This window comes from Colobus angolensis, unplaced genomic scaffold (assembly GCF_000951035.1).
Source record: "Colobus angolensis palliatus isolate OR3802 unplaced genomic scaffold, Cang.pa_1.0 Scaffold592, whole genome shotgun sequence".
Lineage (NCBI taxonomy): Eukaryota > Metazoa > Chordata > Mammalia > Primates > Cercopithecidae > Colobus > Colobus angolensis.
The window spans coordinates 175,529-201,907 of record NW_012119510.1 but is presented as its reverse complement, the minus strand read 5'-3'; the positions used below and the strand labels follow the sequence as shown (position 1 = coordinate 201,907).

At 39.9% G+C, this 26,379-nt stretch overlaps 1 protein-coding gene across 3 annotated transcripts in view; it reads right to left on the bottom strand.

The window, feature by feature from the left end:
* COL8A1 (collagen, type VIII, alpha 1) overlaps positions 1-26,055 on the bottom strand; it is a 153,838-nt gene extending 127,783 nt beyond the window's left edge. For 2 of the 3 annotated variants that reach the window (XM_011962498.1, XM_011962499.1), the window contains exon 1: positions 25,872-26,055. In XM_011962498.1, the coding sequence (XP_011817888.1) occupies positions 25,872-25,998 (127 nt within the window). In that variant the 5' untranslated portion in view covers positions 25,999-26,055. The remainder of the gene's footprint in view (positions 1-25,871) is intronic. The other variant, XM_011962500.1, reaches the window with a different exon arrangement.
* Positions 26,056-26,379: the final 324 nt, after the last annotated feature.

The window sequence follows — 26,379 nt, the reverse complement described above, 5'->3', positions numbered from 1 at the left end:
CATTTTTCTTAGATATGTGGAGAAATTTTACAAAAATTTAGGATTAAAAATATTCTCTCCAAAAAACAAAACCTGGTTTCAATAAGGGATCCAGATTTCTCTCTCTCCATGGGAAAAATTTCACCGTCTTCACTACTTTCTTTCACAGTTTGTTTCCTCTAGTGTAGATTTCTCATAATTTCAGAAATCGATTAAAGAGGGAAAATGACAGTAAGCATTGTTGGAAAATATGATTTAAAAGTCAAAGAGTCAGACATCAGCTTGCATTGGAATTTGGTAAATTTATAGAGCTTACTGCAGCGAAAAGACAAAACAAAGCACTGCCACTACCGCTTGAATTAGAATTCCTTAAAAAAAAAAAATCCCCAAACAACTGATATTTGCTTGAATGTTGCAGCCCAATATTAGCAAAACATAGAGCAGGAAACATAGAGAAATTTGAGAGGCCTTAGAGCAAACAGCAAAGGGAGTGAGCTCTGTTCCAGCACATGGTTAGTAAAAGTGAGGAGTGAACCGGGCTTGGTGACCTGCCCCTGTAGTTTCAGCTGCTCGGGAGGCTGAGGTGAGAGTACTGCTTGAGCCTTGGAATCCGAGGCTGCAGTGAGCTCTGACTGCACCACTGCACTTTAGCCTGGGTGACAGAGTGAGACCTCATCTCTCAAAAAACAATAAAACAAAATTTAAAAACATTATTTTTTTTTAAAGTAAGGAGTGGGCTATGATAGGTGCTGACTCTGTTGAGGAATACTTAGTTGTTCTCTATAAGTATTCGTGATTATTCTCAGGACTTGTGATCAAATATCTGAAATCCTTTTACACCTGGATTTGTCAGAGTGGAGTCATCTACCGGGAGTGAAAATGACACCTTTGAGAAAGTCGAAAGAATGCATCTGGTCAGAGATACCATTGTTTTTCTCCCTTAAGCAGTCCCTACTCCAATATGATTGGGTTCCTTATATAAAGGGGACATTTGGGGACAGAGACAAATATGCACACAGGGAAAACTCCATGTGAAGGCGAAGGCAGAGGTTGGGGTGAGGCATTATCTACAAGCCACAGCACTAAAGATTGCCAGCAAACCATCAGAAGCTAGTAGAGGCATGGAACAGATATTTCCTCCCATCCCTCCACAGAACCTAACCCTTCCGGCCTGTTGGTCTTGAACTTCTGGCCTCCAGAACGGTTGCAAGTCACCCAGTTTGTTGTATTTTGTCATGCTAGCCCTAGCAAACTGATAGTCATTATAAGTACATTGTTAGGAAAATTGCTTTTCAAGTCAAAAGATAGATCAAATATATTCTTCCAAGTGAATACATGCATATATACAGCATCTTTTCAGTGACTGCATGGGATTCTATACAATGACTATTTTCTCATTTGAAGGACTTGCATGTATTCTCTCCTTTCACTATTACTGTAATTAACATTATTCTTTTTTTTTTTTTTTTTTTGAGACAGAGTCTTACCCTGTCGCCCAGGCTGGAGTGCAGTGGCATAATCTCAGCTCAGTGCAACCTCTGTCTCCTGGGTTCAAGCGATTCTCCTGCCTCAGCCTCCCCAGTAGCTGGGATTATAGGCTCCCACCACCATGCCTGACTAATTTAAAAAATATTTTTGGTAGAGAGCGGGGTTTCACCATGTTGGCCAGGCTGGTCTCTCACTCCTGACCTCAAGTGATCCTCCCGCCTCGGCCTCCCAGAGTGCTGGGATTATAGGCAAAAGCCACCATGCTCAGCCCATATTAACCATTTTTAAGTGTACAGTTCAATGGTGATAAATACATTAATGTAGTTGTGCAGCCGAGCTCCAGAACTCTTCATCTTGCAAAATTAAAACCCTATACCCATTTAAAAATAACTCCCCATTTCCTCCTTCCCCCATCCCCAGGCACATCATTCTATTTTCTCTGTCCGTAAATTTGACTACTCTAGGTATCTCATATAAATAGAATCATATAGTATTTGCCATTTTGTGACTGGCCTATTTCACTTAGCATAATGTCCTCAAGGTTCATCCGTGTTGTAGCATGTGTTAGAATTGTCTTCCTTTTTTTGGCTGAATAATATTTAATAGAATATATATATGCCATATTTTGTTTATCCATTCATCTATCAGTGGATATTTAGGTTGCTTCTACCTTTTGGCTACTGTGAATAACCCTGCCATGAACATGGATTGTAAAAATATCTCTTGGAGACCTTGCTTTCAATTCTTTGGAGCATATAACTGGAAATGAAATTGATGGATAATATGCTAATTCTATTTTTAATTTTGTAAGGAACTGCCATAATGTCTTTCATAGCAGCTGTACCGTTTTATATTCTCATCAACAGTGCATAAGGTTTCAATTTCTCCACATCCTCACTAACAATTGTCATTTTCTGGTTTTTGTTTTTTGTTTTGCTACTAGTCATCCTAGTTGGTGTGAGGTAGCATCTCATGGCAGCTTTGATTTACATTTTCCCTAATGATTAGTGATGTTGAACATCTTTTCATGTGCTTTTTGACAATTTGTATATCTTCTTTGGAGAAATAATCTATTTAAGTCTTTTGTTCATTTTGAATTGTGTTTCTTTTTGTGATTGTTGTTGAGTTGTAGGAGTTTTGAAAAAATATTCTGGATATTAACTCTTTATCAAATATATGTTTTGTAAGGATTTTCTCCCATTCTATTGTCTGTCTTGTTGCTGTGTGGATTGTATCTTTGATGAACACCATTATTTTTATATCCTAAGACATACATATTCATCTTTGCACATTTATCTTACATGTAAGAAGGATAGCTTCTTAGGGTGGAATTACTAATTCACCCTCTAAGAGCCATACCAATTTAGTCTCTTACCAACAGTATATGATCATTACCCCACCTCCATTCCCTTGCCAGCACTGCATGAGGTGTATTTTAAAAATTGACATAGGCATTGAAAATGATGTTTTTATACATGCCACTCTGTTTTTCAAACAGTAAAAGCCTGTTACATTATGGTTAGCTATCAAACAAATTTGGGCCAAATCATGTTCCCTGGAGTTTAACATGTACATAAAGTAAAAACCTATAATTCAGAAAGTAGTTCTGCCCCCAGCCCTAGGGTAAAAAGCTCTTACTTTATTTCTATTAAAAGCTTTCTAATCAGTTCTTATACCTCAAGTGATTTACTTTAATGATTAATGAATGGTGCCATTTTATAAATGAGTAAATAAGTCCACCCCAATTCATAGCTAGAGAAATTACAGGAGAAGCCCATATGCCAGAACAATTCAGTGTCTGCCAAGGATTCAGTCTCAGCCCAGAATCCTTCTACCCATTGCCAGCCCCATTGCACCACCACAGACTTCCGGTTTTAGGGGCTGGAAAGGCTAGGCTGACTGCAAGTATGTAACAACGATGGTGGGAGATGATGTCCCACTGATTAGGTGAGAGTTATGTCACTGCAATTGAGAAAAGGACCTGTCTCAGGAGGATATTTCTTTTATGGTTATATTTTAAAAATAACAGTTACAGGAAGATAATCATGCTTTGAGATCTTGGGACCAGATGAAGAAAAAGGCATGCTTCCCCCTTCAATCATACCACCTGTATAAAGGCATACGAGGTCCCTACACTGACTTTGGAGAGCTTATGCAAAGCCACAGCGCCCTTAGGAATTTCCTCTTCTTTCCCTGCCGGAACTTTCTGTACAGAGCACTTGTGACGCACCACACTCACTTGTCCTGCGTGATTCCGGGTTGGAATGTAAATGTCTTCCTGTTCCTAAGGTTCTCTACTGTAGTTTATTAAAAACCAGAGAAACTGGGCTTGGTGCTTCCACACAGCTTTTCTAGTTTATTGGCTCTATTTGCTTGTAAAAACATGTTTTCAATTACACCTAAAAGGTTTGATTTCCAACTACTCTGGGAAAAGCAATATGTATTGTTTTTCATGCCCAAATCACATATATTCTGGTTCATCGGAAATTTAAGGTGCAGTGCGCTGACATCAGATGGCCAGCAATAGAACAGAGTCTTGGGAGGAAGGTAAAGGATAACCACAAGGTATAAATAATAGCAGAGAAACAGAAATCAAGTGTTTATTCTGGACTCATTGTGAGCATGGCAGATTATGGACATGATCATAAAGGACAAAAATATGTATCAAACCCAGAAGAAAAAAAGAGACTGTTTGGAACACAAGATCAAAACCAGGAATGCTAATTTCAGGTAAACCTCTTTTTCTCCCATCAAACTTCCTAGATGCTTTTGTGAGCCAGCCACATCTACTTATTTTTCTTTGACAATCATACAAAATTAGGGCTTTAAAACCACAGCCTCAGTGGGGCTAAAGGGGACAGTTTTGTTTTCCTCATAGGAGTGTTCCCTTAGAATGATGTGATAGTTGTTATTATTAGCACTTTATCCAGGTCCTAGACAAGGGAATATTTATTCACTGCTGATTAAAGATGCATTTGCCCAGAGAGAACGCACAGATGGATTATACTGGGCCATGCCCCAAACAGGGAAGGGGAGGCAGCCGTGAGAAGTCAAGCGGGAGTTGTGACTAATGTGCCGTGAAAACACCGCTCCTCCACGGACACACGACCCTTGTTGAAACTTCTAACTTCTAAGGTCCAACCACGAGCCAGCTAGGTGTAGCTCATCATAGATGAATCAGGGTGGGTGTGGCCTTATCCGTGAGTCACATACTGCACGCGGAGCAACTGGGGGCTCACAGTGCTGAGCTAACCACCATCAGGGAAAGGTATCTGCTTTCTGGTCCTGTTCTACCTATTCAACCAGCTATTGTTTTTGTCTCCAGTTCCAGCCTGAAGACCTTAGGATGCATAAGAATCACCTAGAATGCTGGCTTGAAATGCAGATTTCTGGCCTCAACCCATGAGACTCTGATTCAGCAGAGCTAGTGGGGATGTGGAATCATGATGCAGGTAGTCCTTAGACCACACTTTAAAACACTCTGGGGAACTCTGCCCACAGTGAGAATGAGTGACTGATTGAGTGCTGTGATTATCAAGTTTGTTTACCATTATTCCCAAGGGCCTGTTTTAGATCTTTTCTTCCTGCCTTGCACTGTTGGTTGCTAAAGACGTCTTGTTTTCTGACTTTGATTAGACTTTTGACCACTCGCTTTTCCTAGACCTTTGGTTGACCTTTGTATCTGCCAGTTTGTCTCTGATATCTGTTTCTCTGAATATCATTTGTTATCCTTCCTTCATCCTTTCATTAACAGTACTGAGTACCTGCACTTGGTTTCAGGCTCTGTGCTGGGGACACACTGCTTGGTAAGGCAGACTCAAATCAGGCTGTCACTGGGTTTACAGGCTAGCCGTGGAGATAGTTAGTTAAACAGAAACAGTGATAGTATTAGATGCCACAGAGGGATGCTGGCAATGTGAGAGCACAGGGCAGGGCCACTTTATCTAGGCCAGAAGGTCAAATGAGCCTTCTGGGAATGCTTGGGGAGTTAAGAGGTGATGAGAAGGCAGGGTGTTCCGGGTAGAGAGAACAAAACAATGTAAATAAAAGCCCTAAAAATTAAGAGGTCTGACAATTTCAAAGAGAGCTGTGACTATTGGGTAGGGGGGGCTGGTGACAGCAGATGGTGTGGCAAGGAATGGGACTGAGAAGATGGGCAGGCCCAGATGATGAAGGCCTGAGATGATGTCAGGACTCTGGTGGAAGGCTATGAAATATCTTTGAAAGGTGGTTTTTTTTTTTTTTTTTTTTTTGAGACAGAGTCTCGCTCTGGGGTGCAGTGGTGCGATCTTGGCTCACTGCAGCCTCTGCCTCCTGGGTTCAAGTGATTCTCCTGCCTCAGCCTCCTGAGTAACTGGGATTACAGGAGCACGCCATCACACCCATCTAATTTTTATATTTTTAGTAGAGACGTGGTTTCACCATGTTGGTCAGGCTGGTCTCGAACTCCTGACCTCGTGATCTGCCCGCCTTGGCCTCCCAAAGTGCTGGGATTACAAGTGTGAGCCACTTCCCCCGGCCCTCTGAAAGGTTTTAAACTGGGGTGAGTCACAATCTGGTGTGTACTGAGAAAGAACACTATGTGTGGCAGATGGTGCAAACAATTAAGAGTGAAGTTTCCAGAAGGTAGGAGGTGTGGGATGAGGGGCACTTAGAGAAGAGGTGAGGGAAAATGAATGAAGAGAAATAGCTCCTCCACTGTATCAGGAGGGAAGGCGCAAAAGACAGAATGGCCTGAAGTTAAGATGCACTAAGTTGAACGTGTTTCATCCTCCTGAGGAGAAAAGAGTAAAGACGCTTTTGAGACGTTCCTGAGAGCATTTTAGGTAATCAGATTTTAGTACTGAAATAAATTCTTCAACTGGGTGATATGCAGGCTATACCAGCTACTCAGTCTTATCAGCTAAAAGATAATACTAGCCATTTAGAAATGTGCTAATAGTATTATTTTTCAGACTGTCAGTGTCTTTAAAAATTAGAATCAAAACAAGAAACAACTGTAAAATAATTAAGAAGTCAGGTGCATGCTAGGTCTAATAAATGAGTTAACACCCATGAAAGCCCTTAGCACATTAGAGTCACATGACTATGTTAGATTGTGACAACAGCTAAGAAAACAAAAGGCATGACATCTGATCAAGCTTGCGATGTGATCATCAATTTTACTATAGGAAATGCCTTAGTGAAGATTCTCAGTACGTCTTTGGCTTTCTGAAGCATGTAAGTCTTTTCCTCTCATAAAAGGATGAAGTCAGTCTTTTAGGTACAAAGCTATACCATTTTCCTACTTGTCCTAAAAGCAAGTTCAAGCTGAGAAATCATCTTAAGGTTTGAATGAGGAAGGTCTGATAAAAAAAAAAAAATACAGAAGAACCAACTCGAAATTCCACTGAAAGGCAATGTTCAGCCATTTCTTTGTCAAGAGAGTTCTGACAACACAAAGGGACTTCAATGGGGATGGCAGGCCCAAGTGGACTTTTCTCACAAATGCGTAACACTGGACGGATTTGGAATGTGCTGCTCTTTCTGCTAAAGACATTTTTCCACTCTTGGCCTTCCAAAACCCGGAGTTCAAAGCTTAACTACTAGTTTTTTATGCAGGAGCAAATTGACCACAACACTATTAGAAAAAGACGTGAGTCAGTGTGTTTGGCTCTTTGTTTCTTTATTGTGTTCTTTGGAAAAGAAAGATTGTAAGGAAAGAAAAGCAGGGAAAGATTGACTGCCTTTGCATCTTTTCCTTGAGGGGTGTTTGCTTAAAAAATAATAACCCCAAACTGAGCTATTATTGAGATTTATATTAAGCAGTTTCAAGTTTTGAAATAGGAACAAAGTCCAACAGACCTATGTGAGGCAAGCTTTTTTTTTTTTTTCTCATTATACAAATAGATAAATTGAGTTACTGACCAGTGAAGTAACTTCCCTGGTCTTAGTTGCATTCGATGAAAAGAAAGCACAAACTTAGGGTTTGGGATTTTAGATAACCAGTTTGATCATGTCAAGCTGACAACCAAAAAGTTAATAATCTGTTCTACTGTATGTTAGGGAGGTGAGATTTTCTAGCTTAACAGGAATTCTATTTCATATAATTTATATGTATTTATACATATGTGTTTGCATAGACACATACATATTAGAATAATGTCAACTTTCCACAATCTTTAGGAAATGAGACAGTTTGGATAATTAAAATTTTCCCAATATTTTATACTTTTAAGGATCGAAATATGCTTGTTTTGATATATACTTAAAATACATAATGTTTTTCATTTTAAAAGATGCTACCAAATATGTCAACAAATTTATAGCTAGCTGTGATTCAGTGATTCTTTTAAAGATGTCCTAAAACCGTACAATTATTTGTGTCCACAGTGAATGCCATTTTGCTTTCTAAATTCTTGTGTTTGTATAGCTTCTTTTTTTCTTACTTTCTTGTTAGGCCTCCATACTTTTCTTTCTTCCTTCTGTCAGTGCACTTACTTGTTGCAACTCCTCTCCTTTTTCTAGGTGGGTGCTTCAAGTCGGTTATGTTCTGAGAACTCAAAGAACTATGTGTGCTAACATTATTCATGAAGTAAAAGTAAATAGGCTCAAAGTGAAGACTTCACATGACTGCTTAAGAATACAAACCGGGGCCAGGCTTGGTGGCTCAAGCCTGTAATCCCAGCACTTTGGGAGGCCGAGACGGGTGGATCACGAGGTCAGGAGATCGAGACCATCCTGGCTAACACGGTGAAACCCCGTCTCTACTAAAAATACAAAAAACTAGCCCGGCGAGGTGGCAGGCGCCTGTAGTCCCAGCTACTCCGGAGGCTGAGGCAGGAGAATGGCGTAAACCCGGGAGGCCTTAATGACCATTGTCTTTTATTCTTTGAGCACTTTTGATTTACTTTTTGTCCTCAGTTGTGTACTATGAAGTTGAAATTGTCAAAAGTTAGAATTTTAGATACATGAAATATCACTTTAAATATATTTTGCTTCTAAAACTCAACTTGCAATAATTTAGTTTTTCTCCAGTGATTCAGATACTATTTACCCAATGAGCATTAATTGAATGCCGAGTGCCTCTCTCTGCTGCAGAGCCTCAGGACCTCACAGTATTTCAGGTTCATCCCTGGGACCACCAGTATTCATTGTATAGTACCTTGATGGCAACAAATTTAAGATCTTATAACCATTTTAGTTGAAAGACTACCATATAAAGACTGTTTCCTGTTTCGTATATTTTAAATCTATGTGTGTTGAATGTCTCAAAAGACACCTATTAGGTAGGTGACTTGCTAGCTTTTTGGCACCTAGTAGATGGGATGGGTCTTGAATTAATTATCCTTGACAGTCCTTGAGTGACAGCCTTCTGCTGGGTAGCGATAAGTATGATGTGAGAGGACACTTGCCCCAGGGAGGGCTCAGAGAAATGCACAAAAAGTGGCCTCTTTTCCATAGTAAAAGAAAGAAAGGGGTTTTCACATTCCCCATGCATTTGTTCTCCAAATGGCTTTTTACCGGTTTCTGTGCCTTTCAACTGCATCCTATGGGTGCAGTAGAAACAGTCCTTGATGGCATCTAGCACAGGGCTTGGCACGTGGTGGGTCTCAATAACTATTGAATGAATAAATAAGATTGATATGGAAGTCCTAACCAAACAAAACAGATAATAGAACTTGAGAGGAAAAGTCTTAAAAAAAGACCTCTTATGGTCCTTCTTCCTTTGTTTTTATGAACTAAAGTCTCTTCCACTATAGCTTGTAATTTCCTTTATTCTCATATTATGCTTTTTTTTTTTGAGATAGGGTCTTACTCTGTTGCCCAGGCTGGAGTGCAGTGGCACAATTACAGCTCACTGCAGGCCCCACCTCCCGGGCTCAAGTGATCCTCCCACCTCAGCCTCTTGAGTGGCTGGGACTACAGGCATGTGCCACCACACCCGGCTAGTTTTTGTATATTTTGTAGAGATGGAGTTTTGCCATGTTGCCCAGGTTGGTCTCAAACTCCTGGGCTCAAGTGATCTACCTGTCTTCATCTCCCAAAGTACTGGGATTACAGGTGTGAGCCAATGTTCCCAGCCACTTTGGGCTTCTTAGAGCCATTTTCTTAAGATAACCTGGACTGAAAGATTTCTTGGTAATTAAGACACAGGGGTAAAAAAGTCAGGACATTTCTGACGGAAAAATTGAAATCATGTAAGGTAGAATTGTCATAGTTAATATTGAGTGCCAACTTGATTGGATTGAAGGATGCAAAGTATTGTTCCTGGGTGTGTCTGTGAGGGTGTTGCCAAAGGAGATTAACATTTGAGTCACTGGACTGGGAAAGGCAGACCCACCCTCAATCTGGGTGGGCACCATCTAGTCAACTGCCAGCACAGCTAGAATAAAGCAGGCAGAAGAAGGTGGAACGAGCAGACTTGTTGAGTCTGCTGGTCTTCATTTTTCTCCTGTGCTGGATGCTTTCTGCCCTCAAACATTGGACTTCAAGTTCTTCAGCTTTTGGAGTCTTGGACTTATACCAGTGGTTTGCCAGGGGCTCTCAGGCCCTTGGCCACAGACTGAAGGCTGCACTGTCGGCCTTCCTACTTTTGAGGTTTCGCGACTAGGACTGGCTTCCTTGCTCCCCAGCTTGCAGACAGCCTATTGTGGGACTTCACTTTGTGATTGTGTGAGCCAGTAATCCTTAATAAACTCCCTTTCATAAATACATCTATCCTATTAGCTCTGTCCCTGTAGAGAACCCTGACTAATACAAGGACTCTGGTACACTGACATTAAATATTGTAGGGAATACGCACAGGGCTTAAGGAGATTTATCGGTGCATAAAAATGCAGGGGCCAGGATGCATCTGGGATGCTGGCAGCCTCAAGGAGAATGTTGTAGAGCACAGCACCACAAAACTCCAGAAACTCATGGGATGAGGTAAGATCTTAGTGGAGACATTCAGAACAGCCAGATTTTTCCTGGTGATGCCACAGCTGCCCACCACACACACACACACACACAACCCACACGTGGACTCTATATATACTGTGCATTGACATGGTGAAGGGAGAGAGGTGCCCGTGAACTGGACGGGCATTGTGCAACCAGGAAAATTTCCTTTTTGGGGAACTGGTGGGGAGATTGAACTCTTGCCATTTAGTGCAAACAAATAATTAGACAAAAAACAACCCCCCACCCAAACCAAACCAAAACAAAAACAGACCAAAAAATATAAATCAACCCATAAATAGTTTACACTGCCACCATGACCAATGCATAGCAGGACTCTGGCAAAGTAAAGAGTTCATTAAATGAGCGACAAGGCACAGAGATCCTTCGTGTCCTTATTTGCAGCATGTAGACAATGACACTTGAAGCTGCTACTTACCTAAATGACCGCTGTGCTGGCGCTTAAGTAAACATTCAATAATTGCTTTTCATGAGTATTAAATAAACTTCTATTGACCACCTTCTGAGTAGCAGACACTTTCTTATATGTCATCTTATTTAACTTTCACATCAATCCTGAGATGTAAGTTTATTTTAGAGCAGAGAAGCAAAGACTTGGCAAGACTTACTGTCTTGCCCAGGATGGCTGCGTTGTTCAGTGGTAAAAGTGAGACTTTATCTCAGGGCTTCTTATGCTAACTTCAGTGCTTTTTATTCAGGACACGGTAGTAGCTTCCCATAGATAATTTAAGGTATTTTATTTTGTCCGCATAAATGATGCACATTTGGGCATTAAATAAAAAGGGGGATTTAAAACTATCATTTAAAAATTTACAGACAGGTATAAAATGGGTGTCCTTTAAAATCGTAAACTATAGAGAAGATAACCTACAAAACTATTCCTGCTGACTAGCCCGTCAAGATATGTTAGCTGCTATCTTATTGAGGAGAGTTTGGGTTCTCTTCTTGAAAAGCACATTCTCAATCACTTTTCCCTAAGCAAACCTTGCAGGTCAGTCTGCTTTCTTTTGCTGCACTTTCTCTTTTTTCTACCAGGATGCTCCAAACCATTTCTGGATGTGATTTTGTTAAGATTCAGCCCACATCAGTAGAAAGAAGAGGACTTCAGGTATGGGATGATCCACGTTTATATTCCAGCCCCAACACTCACTATATTAATGATAAAAAGAAATTGACTTAATCTCTCTAAGCCTCTACTGCCTTATGTGTAAACTGTAGATAAAACCCCTCCCTACAAAATTCAAATGAAGGAGTGTACATAAAATAAATGTTGTAAACTGTAAGTTTCTCCACAAAGGTTATTATTATCATCATTATTTATAGATTATTTTCATGTTTCAAAGTTCCCAAATTAAGATCCTTGCTAACACCCCTTTGCTGATGTGGCGACAATGAATTCTATTTCATAAATACGAGAAGCTTAAACATCTCCAGTGTACTTTTCTGTGGAAAAGGAGTCATGGATTCTTCCTTTAGTCACTGGCTCATGTCTGCAGATGAGAATTTTATTTATATGTATTCAAATGTGATTGAAACACATGGTGATTCTTTTATGGTTAGATATAAAAAATTTACAAGTTAAATGTTATTGCTATCTTTACCATTCACTCTAGAGCTTTCTTATGATACAATTTGTAAACATTTTACGAGGCAGGGGAAAATACACACCCATAATTATTTCTCGATGTTGTCTGGCTCATGACAGCAGGATAAAGTCTTTTATTATTTTAGAAAGAGTTTTCATTGAAGGTTTTTCCAGTCATTCCAAATAAACTTAGCTGTGAATGGAAAAGATACAGCTGATTGCCCTGGCTTCTGGAGTGGCTCTCCTGCCCTTGTCCTGCTCTGTGCTGAGTCAGAAGGAAAGCATGTAGGGTGGCCGACCTCTGAAATCATTAAACATCTCTGTAAACTATTGCTGTTAGAGATTCACTCTGGCTTATTTTCTGAAGGCTTATTAATAGTTTAGAATCTAATCTGCAGCCAGAATGTTTGATCACTTTGCTCATGGCTTTGCCAGGTACAGGATTTTATTGCATGGTTGGCCTGTTGGCATGATGATTCCTGAAGGGCTGTCGGTAAGCCAGCAAGTGCCAGGGGCACATCATTGTCAAATTCCAAGACATGCTACCTCCCCTGACCTGCTGGCGGAGAGCTTAGCCTTCTTCATAGTGTTTCAGGTTGTCCACTGCAGAACACAGAAATAGAGACAAAAATGTTCTGGGAAAATCTATGATGAAGAACTACTTTTCTTTAAAAGGTGGTGAGGTTTCAGGAGGAAAGGAAAGCAAAACTCTGTGAGCTGAATTTGTTTTAGATACCCAGGGATAGTCTGTCTCTGTGGAAATGGTCACATTGAAGACTGAAGCAATTGTATGTCTCAGCAGGTATTTAAACCATGCTTTTTCCCCAAGGGAAAAGAAATGAGATGGTAATGAATAATGGAACTTTTTCAGAGGTTCAGTTTAAACCATTCCTCATCCTGTTTTGTTTGTATAGTGATAAAGAATCCAGGCATTGATAGGGTGTCATTCTGAGGGATTTTAAGCCATTAAAATAAAGGAAAAAAGGGAGGCAAACACCATTTGTACAATATTATTAAAATTACAGATACAGGGATGAAGACTTCTTTAAAATAACATAGCAGTTGGCAAAAGACCATGTAGTGAGGCAAAGCATTGAAAACGATATTTAATGAACACTACTGCAGTCATAGCATCCACTGGGGATAGAAAAAAGCATATCTTATTCAATTTTTTCAGTAGTTTATAGGCTCACCAAGGGACCTAAACCATAGCACATAAAAAGATAAATAGTTTGTTGTTCAATACAGTATCCATTAGCCACATGTGGTTATTTAATTTTAAATTTAAAGAGATTAAAATAAAATTTAAAAAATTCACTACCTCAGTTGTTGCAGCCACATTTACAGTGCTTAGTAGTCCTAGCAGTTTGGGAGGCCGAGGTGGGCAGATCGCCTGAGCTCAGGAGTTTGAGACCATCCTGGGCAACATGGTGAAACCCTGTCTCTACTAAAATACAAAAATAAGCTGGGTGTGGTGGCGTGCGCACCTGTAGTCCCAGCTACTCGGGAGGCTGAGGCACGAGAATCGCTTGAACCTGGGAGGTGGAGGTCACAGTGAGCCAAGATCACGCCACTGCATTCCAGCTTGGGCTATAGAGTGAGACTGTCTAAAAAAAAATAAAAATAAAAATAAAGTGCTTAGTAGCCATACGTGGCTAGTGGCTATCATATTGGACAGCTCAGCTGTAGAAAGTAGAATGATTCATCACTGCAGAAAGTTCTATTGGACAGCCCTGACTATTTCAATACAGTGTATAGGTGACATATTACTGACATTTAGAGTAACTGCTTGCTAGTCGAGAATAGGGAAGGATCAATGCTTGTTACAATATTGACGAAGGCTTTAATAGGATCTTGAAATTATGGTTCTTCTGACAGGTTGAAAGGAGAATGGGGGACATTTTCAGTAAAGAAAGGAAAAAGGAATGTTTGGGGGAGTAGTAGCCCATCAGGTTGAATTCCTGTTTATAGACTTCAGAGAGGTGAAGGTGAAAAGAAGCTTTGGAGTGAGATAGGTTGTGAGACTCGACTGTCAAGCTGAAGTGTTTGTTCTACATTTCATAATGCCATTAAATCCTTTTGAGCAGGGTACTAACAATCCTGGGACAATGGTCACATGGAAAATAATTTTTCTTTGTGTAACCTGGTATATGGAGCACCAATATTAACATTAGAATACCATTAGGCATTCATCTTATGCCACATGGTTAGCTGCAGAGTTGAGTCAAAGTCCAGTAACACTGTGTATGTGTGTGTGTGTGTGAGAGAGACAGAGAGAGAGAGAGTGAGCAAGAGAGAGCACATATTTATGCTATGGGATGGGGAGGAAAGGGAGATGTGAAATGTGGAAGCTCAGTTCTTGGTTCTCTCAGAAAACCACAGGGAAGACTGGGGTAGTGTTGGTCATTTCATGAAGTCCTAAAGAAATCAGGATATTCTAAATTTTATTCAGAACTTTTATTCTTTCTAAGATGTTCATTTTCATCAAGGAATATTTCAGAATGGAAAGGAGTTTCTACCATATCTGGATATACCCCAATTATGTCAAGGCTTCAAGAATGAACTTAGGCCAAATTGTCCCTTCTTAGAACAATTTATGGGGACAGACAGTAGCACAATTAAAATCTTCTTTATTCACCATCATCTCATTTTATTCCCCCATCCCTATTTTGTTTCTTTTCTTTTCACATTTATTAAGCCCTTATTATGTGCCAAGCCCTGAGGGTGCAGAGGTAAATAAGACACAAATCTTTCTGCAGGGAGCTCACAGTCTCTATGGAGAAGGATACACAAAGTAAACCCATGCCATTATAGAATTGAGACAACTGTGGCAGGGCTTGTGCAGAGTTCTAGGGAGTCTGTCAGAGATCCACAAGGCAGCTTGGGTCAGGCTGGTTTCAGGCATGATCTCACAGAGGGGAAGATACTTACTTAATCTGACTCTTGGAAGAGGAGTATAAATTAATCTAGTAGATTAAGTGAGAACTACTACAAGCGGAGAGGGAAGAGCAAGAACAAAAGCCAAAAAGCACAGCAGACTGTGAGCGTGGGGAAAAAGCTAGGCTTTGTTTCCATTTTTGTCTTTGGCACAGGATAAAGGAAGGGCTTGAGGTATATTTGTTTCTTTTTTTTTCTCCCTTTTTTAAAACAATTTTTTATTATACTTTAAGTTCCAGGGTACATGTGCACAATGTGCGGGTTTGTTACATATATATACATATGTCATGTTGGTGTGCTGCACCCATTAACTCGTTGTTTACCTTAGGTATATCTCCCAATGCTATCCCTCCCCCTCTCCCTCCACCCCGTGACAGAGGTATTTTTATTTCTATATATACTTTCAGGCAGGCTAAGCAGCAGGTGTAGACAACATAGACATTTTCCTAGGTGACTCTCATGGCTTGGGGGAAACATTTAAGTCATCTTTACTGTCATCATCTGGCTATGGTTTATGGTAAAAGTCATGCCAAAGAGAATAATCTGGGGAGCTAGATACAAGTTCATTTAATGTGTGGAGGTGCCTTTGCTCTAGTGTTTCTCATAGATTCATGGAAACTTCTATTGCCTTAAGAATGACATGCTAGACTGTCATTCTTTTTACCGGATTTTTGCCAAGCAACTTGTCTTCATTTGGGGAGAGTTTATGGACTAACTTTTAGCCCTTAAAAATTACCCCAGGGAGAAATGATGTTTTTTGTTTTCTTTTGTTTGTTTGTTTGTTTTTTGCTTTTCTAATTACACAGTCCTTACTTTTTTGGCTCTGAAATGACAGCATGCTTTTAGGAAAAAAATACAAAAAAGAAAAAGAAATTAAAATCACTGTATTAAAACAAGAAAGAGAGCCAGTAAGAAGTGTCTAGGAACAGAGCCACTAGAATTTCTCACTTTCTTTATGAGTCAGAGGCGTTGTCATAGGAAGTTTATTTTTATTTTTTTCCTATTATGATAGGACAAGACATCATGAGAGGCAGCACAGGCGGGCAGGAAGACCATGGACTTGGGCATGTGACCTGGATGGAAGTACCTGCTCTGCCTCTTCCTAGCTGTGTGGCCCTAGGCAAGTTGCTTAACGAGTGGAAGCTTAGTTTTTCTCATTGTTAAATTGGGAATAATAATACCCTCCTTGTAGGGTTGACATGGGGAGTATAGATAATGGGACTAGCACAATGTCTGGTCCTGTTAAATAACAAATAGCTTTTTTTATTATAACCACTAATGATGTGTTTGAATTTCTTCCTTCTCCTTTAGATGACTATGAGCTACTTATTTTCTTAAAGGAGAGGGTGCTCAACTGTCACACTTATGGAATACTGACCTCCAGGCACTAACTTTGTGAAGTGGAAAGATAATTCCCAGATTAATGTCCTAAGAGAAATAGTAAATTGTATGGAGTGGGAGGTCTGAGTGTCACAGATAAACTAAATAATTCCTCATGCAGTAAATTACACCAGAATATCAGTGTGTTCCTCCTACAGAAATTAGCTCCCTACTGATGGTGAGAAAACAAATGCTCAAAGAAAATATTTGGCCAATGATCTTGGTTAGTTAATGATAGTAAAGATAAAGCAGGGAATTAACAGCTCAGAGACTGATGAGCTAGTTCAAAGAATTATCTAGGCTCCTCGTTTATTGAACTTATTGCTCATTCTTGGCCACCGGGAACGAAGAGACAACTTCAATTTATCCAGTGTTCTAAAGATTTTTTGGGTAGAAGTGGAGGTTGAAGATATGAGAGAGAGAGAGAGAGAAAGAGAAAGAGAGAGAGAGTGAGAGAGAGACAGACTTGAATAATTCTGACATCCCTGCTATTATTGTAATAAAGAATTGAGCCATAGAACAAAGGCATGTTATCTACTTCTTTTGTTCCTTTTTCACCTGGGTTTTAGAAATCTCTCTACATATCTTTTTTTTTTTTTTTTTTTGAGACGGAGTCTCGCTCTGTTGCCCAGGCTGGAGTGCAGTGGCCGGATCTCAGCTCACTGCAAGCTTCGCCTCCCGGGTTCACGCCATTCTCCTGCCTCAGCCTCCCGAGTAGCTGGGACTACAGGCGCCCGCCACCTCGCCTGGCTAGTTTTTTGTATTTTTTAGTAGCGACGGGGTTTCACCGTGTTAGCCAGAATGGTCTCGATCTCCTGACCTCGTGATCCGCCTGTCTCGGCCTCCCAAAGTGCTGGGATTACAGGCTTGAGCCACCGCGCCCGGCCCTCTCTACATATCTTATAGTGACATTCAGTATGTGTTACTTAACAACTAGCAAGACTGAAAATACCATGTTCCGAGTGATCTTGAAATAATACTGCGGGAAGTGATTCTTAAACTATTCTTAAGCTGTTCCGTAGAATATCAATCGCAGGAGATGCGCTCAGGCAGGGTAGATCTCTCGTCAAATGTTTAAGGAACACTTGATTGTAATGTCTTTGGAGGATGAAAAAATATATAGCATATAAAAATTTCTCTGAAGTCACGCAGTGAATAAAAATGCTTAATATTGTTTCATTGAGTGTTTCTAAAACTTATTTGACCACAGAACCTTTTTTGGTATAAACATCGATCAATCCCAGGTAGTCGTGTTTTGAAATGCACTTTGGAAAATGTTGAAGCAAGGGATGTAGAGATTTTATACAAAAGTCATTATTAAACAATTATCTTTCTCCAGTTAAAATAGAGTTTTTAGATCAGAAACCCTGTATTGTATCTGAGAAATTCCCCTTTGGCTGGTCTCAAAATTTAGATTGGTAAGAATATAGGCCTTTTAAGACTCTTTAAGCCATTTTCTAATTATTATTTGTTGTTTTACTTTCCACTTACCCTTGATTTTGTTTGGCCTTTTGAGATACGTGGGATTGACCTCTGTATTCTAAGAAACAAAAATACTCTTGCTATATCTTGGAAGGTTATCTGGCTATTTGACATTTTATCCCATTTTAACTGATTTTGTATAAATACTTTGAGCCCTTCCTAGGTATTGTAAGTATAATCCATTTACCATACTAAACAAATAACCATAAAATGCATGCTTAATTAGTATCTTTCTAAAAAATACTTGACAAGACCTCACATGTCTCTAAGTGGCAAAGAAGGTAGTTATTTAAAAATTGTTCTGCTTAAGATAAATAAATAAAGGCACAGAGATGATCAGTGATATGCTCCTTACCCCAGAGACAGTCAAGGTGTTTTTGAAATTAAAACACTGAAGATTTTCTGGTGATTTGCAAGTCACATGCACACCAACTCCATAGCTTCATCTCTATGGACACAAAAAATGATCTTAGAGGATTGCTGTTTTGCTGTGAATGTCATAATTTTTACTAAGCAGGCAGCTCTCCTCTGGTGTGCCAAGGATTTTTTTTTTTTATGGTCCTAATTGATCTCTATCCCCCAAAGAGTTCTGAATTATGCAAGTATCTCAAGTCTTAACAAGCTATCCCCACACAGCTGTGCAATGGAAATGTTCAACAGAAAGGTATTCACTTCAGTCTAGGCAAGACCCTGGCTGCTCCCTGGAGAGACCCAGATTTAGGGGAGCAGGTTCTGGGCCATCTGGGTTTGAGAAGCCTGTTTGGCCCATTTCTGTCTTTTTTCTCCCAGCTCCCTTCCCATTACTCTGCTGACAGGGAGGGTCTAGTCACCGCAGGCTTCCTCAGACTTTGCGCTTGTCTCTCACTGACCCCCAGCTGCCAGGCTTTGTTTATTACTGAACTGAGCATTTAGATTCAGTCTTGGCTGGTGGTAGCCTTGGAAAGAACATTTTCTAAGATTGTTTTAGTTTTCTTTCAAATAAACTTCCACAAGCCTGGACATTTCACGCATTGCTAATGCCAGAAATGTGGGTGATTTATTCTTAGAGGCTTAAATTAGGAATTTTTTTTTTAAAGAAAACTAACAATGTGATGTATTACTATGGTATACATTTTAGCCATTGGTTGTAAAGGACACTTTGCTCTGTCTTCGATCTGAAAAATTTAAATCTAAAGGCCCCTTCTGGGAACAGATCTGTTTCTATTGAGACACCCAGCCCCTGGCTCCCTCTACTGGTGAACAACCTCCCTCTCCATTTGGGCAGCTGGGGATTGTAATTAGCTGGAGGCTGGAAAAGGGACTAGACATGCCCTTAAACTAGGAACTGTGGATCCGATAGCATATTTTCGCCGCAGATCCCCTTTCTTTCCTCATTCTTCCAACCTCAACAATCTTGGCTACCTAACTCACAAATTCTTAGCTCCCCCTAGTGCCTCCCTTCATGTACTTTTTGGCTTTAATCTTAACGTCTGCCATTTAACAAGAAGCCGCTTGTTTGGATTGAGAGCACTGATCAACACCATGACTTCTGGACTTTAAGGCTGGGCAATCGCTAAGTGGATCTTCAAAGAAATACAATAATGTACAATCATCACTGAATTTATGAATGAAGTTTAGGCTTATCGTCAGAGTGTAGACAGCATGCTAGTTGGAGGAAGATCCTCAATGGGATGATTGCTTGAAAATGCCTCCCACCTGCCCCATCGCAGTGCTCTTTAGTCAGCTGGTAATATTTGAAATCCTCCTACGGAACTGATGGCAGCTGCAACTTAACCCCTCTGCTGCCATAAACTAGCTATAATTGCCTTAGAACATGCAGCCTCAATTATGGAGGCCATTGGCCCAGACTTCCAAAAAGCAGCTGGTTTATCTAGCTAACAGAGGGGACTAGAGAAGCTCCCCAATAGGCTAGATGCATGTTATTTCCTAGAGAGGTTGACAGCTGACACCCACACCCAGGCCTGTTTAGTTAGAGTTGGAAAAGTAGCACGTGAAGTGATTAATTGTCTTCAGTCTCAGCACATCAAATGATCCAACGCCTAAATATCCCGTGGTGTAAACACATCAATTGGAAGCTTAAGAGAGACAGTCTTCAAAAAAGACTTACTTAAAAGAATGTTTTCACAATCATGCTTAGCCATAGACTGTGTTAAATTTAACATATAATAAATCAATTTTAGAAACACACTCTTTCGGAGATATGGAAACAATTGTCAGGCATGCTTCAGAGGATAAGTGAAGAAGCATCTGGGCTAACATCTGTCCGCTTATTCAGGGTAAATTGTTTACAGAAACAATACAAGAATATTCTTTCCTGCCTTCATCACTTTCTATGGTGGAGTGACTTTATGTGTTACCAATAATTGTATTGTTATTTTAGCAGAGAATGTTTCAATGACTTGACTTCCATGAAGTTATTATCCTGGGTCAGAGTCAAGTCTAAAAGGAGGTGAAATGAGGTTCTTTTTCCACTTGAGGTCCCATCAAAGGATAAGAAGTTTTAATAGATGTAGTACTTATAAAGCTTTCACACCTGTGTGATCCAGGCTTCAATTAGTGTTGTATTTAAAGAACCCTGATTCAAACAGAAGGTCATCTCTCAAGCATTTGAGAGGGTCTGGTTTTAGACAATTCTATGAAAATCTCTTATAGCACTTCAAAACTCTTGGAGATTCTCCCTCTTCTGTTTCAGAGGAATCAACTCTCTTAGCTTCACTGTTCTGTCTCTATACTCTTGGTTCCTTGATCACCTCTCCCCTCTGTTACAACAAATCTCATACCTACACATTCTGACTGATGTGTCTCTTAATATTTTTCCTGATTATCCATTATGGGTATTTTGCTCTTTCTCTCATTAAAGGCTGAGTAAGGTACAAAATGGTTAAATTGGCAACACATTGGCTGCTGGGTGGAAGAAGAGAATTACGCTGTAAATCATCACATTCTAATACATTTGTTCCTCAAATGAATATTGGAACTAGATCTTAAGCCTCCTGTAAAAAATAATACAGTTTCTAGAACTCAAGTAAGTGTGGGAAGAACTAGTGAGAACACTGCAGACAGGAAAATAGCTTAGCCATTGCTAAGGTTAAAATGAACTCTCCTATATTTCCCAAAGCAAGGGAGAATCTTAAACTCAATACATTTGAGACCTGAGTCACTATATGTCTGTATAGACTCTGTTTTCTACAAAGTAAAATTTACTTGTAAATCCCTTACTTTGTAGAAAGTAGTTTTATAGACTATATTTTCTACAAGTAAGAAAGGAGTTTATGAAAATGGATATTTTATACTTAGCTTTTTTCCCCATTCACTCACCCACTCAACACAGATTTACTGAGCAGCTACTATGTACCATATCCTGGGCTGGTTAAAAACATACCATCCATGTGATGGTGATGACCATTTACTTCACTCTTTACAAGAATTTATATCAATGTGTCCTAGACATTCGGTAGTAGAGGTATAGCTGTAGTCCAAACCTCTACCAAGCTATGGTTTCTGAGAGCCCTGTAGGTTAAGTGCCTACAGAATGCTCAGCATAGTCAAAGACACTTTAGATTCACATTATACGAGGAGCCACATTGTAATTATTCAAGATTAAGCACGGGTTGGAGACTTTGGCTGTATGAACTCCAGCCTTGGGTGTGCTATGCTCATCTGGGTGGCCTCGGGAAAGACATTAACCTTTCTGATTTTTTGCACCTGTAAAATTAACGTTTAGTTACAATTAGCTCCAAGGTCTTTTCCAGTATTTACCTTTTGTGATTCTCTAAGGTTTGTTTTTTTAATTTCCAAGTAGTTGTAATAGTTACTGGATAAGTAAAACGGCTTATCTTGAAACCTCATCTCAGATACTCTGTTGGAGGCAAGTAGCAATTTTAAATTACTTTCTTCTAGGTATGTGAATTAAAGTTTAGAAAAATGTGAAACTTTTACATTTGATGGGGTGGAAATTTATATCCTATTTAAGAGAAGTATGAGGAAATTTTTTGATAATGAGAGAAACCACAAGTATGAGTGGTTCTTTAGAAACTTGTTCTATGAGAATTAAAAAGAGATTTCTTCCAGTGAAAGAACAAAGGAGATGTCACATATGACTGCATCTGCATATCCTGAAAGATTTGCTGAAGGCGAGAAGGGTCAGTTTTTGTTGTCCAGGAGGGACAATGAAAGTGAGCATCAAATAAATACAGGACACTGAAGATGAATTGTCAGGTGTGTGTTCATATTTTACATAGTCAGCTAAAGTTGTTGCTTTTGCTCTTATCCTACATTGAGAAGTTAGAATTCATTATTTTGATTTTAATTGATTATGGTCAGTTTTGGTGAACACTTTTTGTTTTAATTCACTTCAGTTTGATCTGATGCAATTTCAATGGCTTCATGGATTTGAGTACACAGGGCTCCAGGCTTACAGACATTCTAACCTTGTGTGACTCCCTTTAACCCCATTCCTGCAAATCTGCTTGAGGAAAAACTATGAAGAACCTTCTTCCTCAAACAACAAACACACTGAAGTGATAGAGGGATCTCTGATTAGCAGCTTTTCTCTGTTGGTGTTGAAATGTGGTTCATGCTCGTACTTCTCACTCCTTATCTCTCTAGAAAGGGGGAGTTTAGTAGAGCTATAATTTAGTACTGTGGGGTGTAACCTGCTGTTAATGTCTGCCAGGTCACTGGAAGATCTTCTTCATTATATTCTTAGCATTTTGTGACAACTTATGAACAGGTTCTTTAAAAAAAAATGTGTATTCCTAGACGCTTTAGGGATTGAGAGATCCTTTTCACACAATGCTAAAAAGAAAGATTCTCTAAATTCCTAAGGGCATTCATTCTCCCCTTAATTCTCCTCTCCTCTCCTTTTGGTTTTCTTTTCACTCAATAGTTAGAATAGTGCACCATTCACAAGAATACACTCAAGTTTCAAGATCTGTACCTTCTTTAACTTACGTACATGTATGTTTATAGGGGGTCTGGTTGAAGAGAAGCAGGTCAAAGCAGAAACACCTAGCTCCCAGAGGGTTACTTGGAGGACCAGAGGTTTTAGGAAATACAGTGTGTCTCAATCTCTCTGCAAGTTTCCATACCAAAGTGAGTAACCATGGATAAGGAGTAAATTGCTGTTTCTAACTTTTAGCTTGCAAATAAGCACTCAACATTACGCTTTTCAGGAGACTTAGGGTTGGTTTTGTAGACATGACCTATCCATTAGTTAAAAACATGTTTTAAGGATTTTTTTTTTACTCATAGTATAGCTTTTAGAATTATGACTCACACATTACTGTGGGTTTTTAAATATGGGGCAAACCTGAAATCATTTTCATCATTAGAACCAAGCTGTTCTTTTCTGTTAAAGAAGGAGGGCTAAGGAGAGGGGCAGAGTAAAGACGGATCTTATACTTTCATTGATTAAAAAACAACAAACAAATAAAAAGACAAGAGCAGACATGGATTTTTACTCTTCCCCATCCCCTCATGTTCAGGTAAATGAGGGTTGGGGGAAGTTACATTTCGTAACAGAGCTCCTAATCTTGCTTTTCTCCTAGGGCAGTTCTGTGATTCCTCCAGCTTCTCTTTCAAGTCCCTTTTCACCCCAATCCCTTCTCCTTGATTTTTGTTTCACAAATAGGAATAAAGTGGCATATGTTTTCTGATCATGGAAAGGATATCATTTTATAATTTTGACATTAGCAGAACATCTAAAATGCACGTTTCTGTAGGAACAGCAAGCCCTCAAAATCAGTAGAGCGCCCTTCTTGTGTCTCTAGTGAAAGGGGCAGTTTCTCATCTTGTCTTTTCTGAGAAACATTGAGAAGTACTCCCAAGCCCGCTGCAATGCATTGTTTGGGTATAGTCACGGACTTGATCAAGAGGCAGCTACATAATGGCAAAAAGAGGAGACTCACGTGAAGTATCCACATCCTATGCAGAAGGGGAGATTGCGGGCGACTACATGAAACTTCAACACTGATTTTTCTAAAAGCTTAAGAAGAGCAGTATCATCTTGCTTGGTATGTACCCTATGGAGAAAGGATAGCTTTGCCCCTGGGAACGTTAGATCATGAGCAAACTAAGATGATCTCACTCAGTTATTTAGGGGCTTGAACTTGATGGGACATAGGGAAGGCAGTTACTGCTAAAAGGTTCATAACTGGTCCAGTGCATTAATTGCCAGAAAAAGCAGAAGCAAACCCTTGGAGAATACTTTTATCCCCAAACTTAGGAATAACTGGAAGCTCATTTAAACTGGGAGCATTTCCCCCTCCACCCCAAGGAAAGATGACTTCCCTCAAGGGGATGGGGTGAATGAAGCAGCGTATTTTCATCCTTGTGATAATGGATGTGAGTCAGGCACTACCATAAAAGAAGAATTAACTTGAATGTGCCACATACTTGGTTTGGCCTTGTCCCATACCTGTACTCTTGTCATGGTTGATTACCTATGTACATCAGATATAAACCAAGCAGTCTGCATTGTGGCATGAGATGAAAGGTATGTTAATATGCTCAGGCCACATACTATCTTGGCCAATAGTAATTTTATATCATTTGCTTAAAGGAAACTGCACTTCTTGCAATATTTTTTTCCAATGAAGAAAAATTTAACATGACTGAAACTTTACATATAACTCTTGTATTTGAATAACAGCACTGAATCCTCTCCATCTTGAACAGATCTTTTAAATATTTTTATTACTTTTGATATGCAAAAGCTAAGGAGAAACAGTTTGGAAGACTTAAGTTAAATTTCTGATGAGTCTTGTTTTGTTAATAGGGGAGAATTTTATACAGCTTCGATGAGTTTTTCTTTCCACATGAGATAATATAAACAAACAAACAAAAAATAAAGAAGTGAAACATTTCTTTTCTTACTTTAAGAACCTTAAGGGCTAAAAGAGTGGTTTGGTTTCCCGACTGGCAGTTTTGGTTTGTCTTCTCTAAGTGGGCTTGTGCAATTCCCCAGAGGAAACATTTGAAGAGGTTTTTTCTCCCACATGAGAGCGTTTCATCCCACACAACCCACAGAATTTGATGGCAAACTTCATGGACCAAGTGTCTGGTTTTACAGAAGTGGCTGTGGAGTATGTTTTTCCTTTCACAGGTGCACATTTATTCTACCTTAGGAATAAGAAGAGATCATTTTATTTTAAAGAGGGTAGTTTAAACACTGATAATTGGATGCCAATCAGGTAGGTTTTAATTTACTAAATGAGGGGAAAAAGGGTGGAAAGAAGGATTAAAACTTCCAAAGCCTTTCTAGCTGATCTTTTTTTTACAACCATCTGGTGTGCACAGAAGTATTGTATAATCTGGCCTGTATTATTCTCTTACTGTGAAACATATTGAAACGCTTTGTGTTTAGGTGTGTGTACAGAAATTCATGAAGTTCTTTTATACACTTTCTTAGTTCCATCACAATTCTCATTTTAGGATGTCGTGAAAAGATAGCCTGGTGAGAGAGCACATTCTACCCTGGTTTGTAAATTTGGATTTGTTCTTTCCTATCTACCAGCCACCTGATTACTTATACTGTCCCCGTGCAAAGGGCACCCGTTCACATCACTTTTTCCAAGCGCTAAAACCTGGAAAGATATTTTTTAAAGGACTCACAGAAGCTGTCTTGGGGGTTTGGAAAACATCACAAAATTGTTAGCAGACCTTTTGACTGTGCTATTTTTAGGAAGTTAACTGTGTTCTTTCAAAGTACATTTTTGACAATGGGACAACGTTTTCCTTGCCCCCACTGATGTGTGAAATATGTACAATGAAAAACGTCAGTATAACACCCCAAACAGATACATTTTAACCTCAGCAACAGTCAGCAACAGGAGAAAAAGTGATTTAAAAAGAGAAAGGTTTTCGCAATATTTATGCTGCTGTTTCTTCCCTAAAGGAGCTTTTATTTTACCATTCAAACAGAAGTTTGTTTTCAAACCAGTTGCTAGTTAAAGGAGCAGCGGATCGCGCATCCGTAAGAATCAGCTCTAACCAAACAGCAAACGCGTTGGGACGGTGTCTTATTCCCCCACAGCAACCCCTGGTAGGTCAGCTGCCTGCAGAAGTGCTATCTTACCTTGAGCACGTAAGATCAGGGAGAGAGGCTCGCGGGCTCCCACGGAGAGGATCGGGGAAGGGCTGTGATCCGCTGCTGGTAACATGCACTTGGCTTTTATGGGCAGGTGGGAGGAGCTGCTCCTCATAGTAGGTGGGCAGGGAAGGAGCGGCGGGCGGGCAGCCTCTGGAGGAGCTGGACACTCTTCTCTGGGGAGGGGAGGAGAGGGCAGAGACGGGAGCCCGCGAGGCGGAGGAGAGACGACGGGGCGGGGGAGGGGGGGCGCGGTCACGACGGAGGAAGGAGTGGAAAAGGGAGAGAGGGAGAAGGGAAAAAAGAGAGGGAACGAGAAATAGAGAAAGGGATCTAGACCACATATGGGGAAAGGTGGGGGAGAAAATGAATAGCAGAGAGACAGAGAGAAAGAGAGAGAGCGCGAGAGAGTCTGGAAGGAAAGGGGAATTGGAGTATTTTCCATTTTTGCATGACATTTTTTGGCAGAGGGAGTTGTGGGTGATTGTGACTTTTG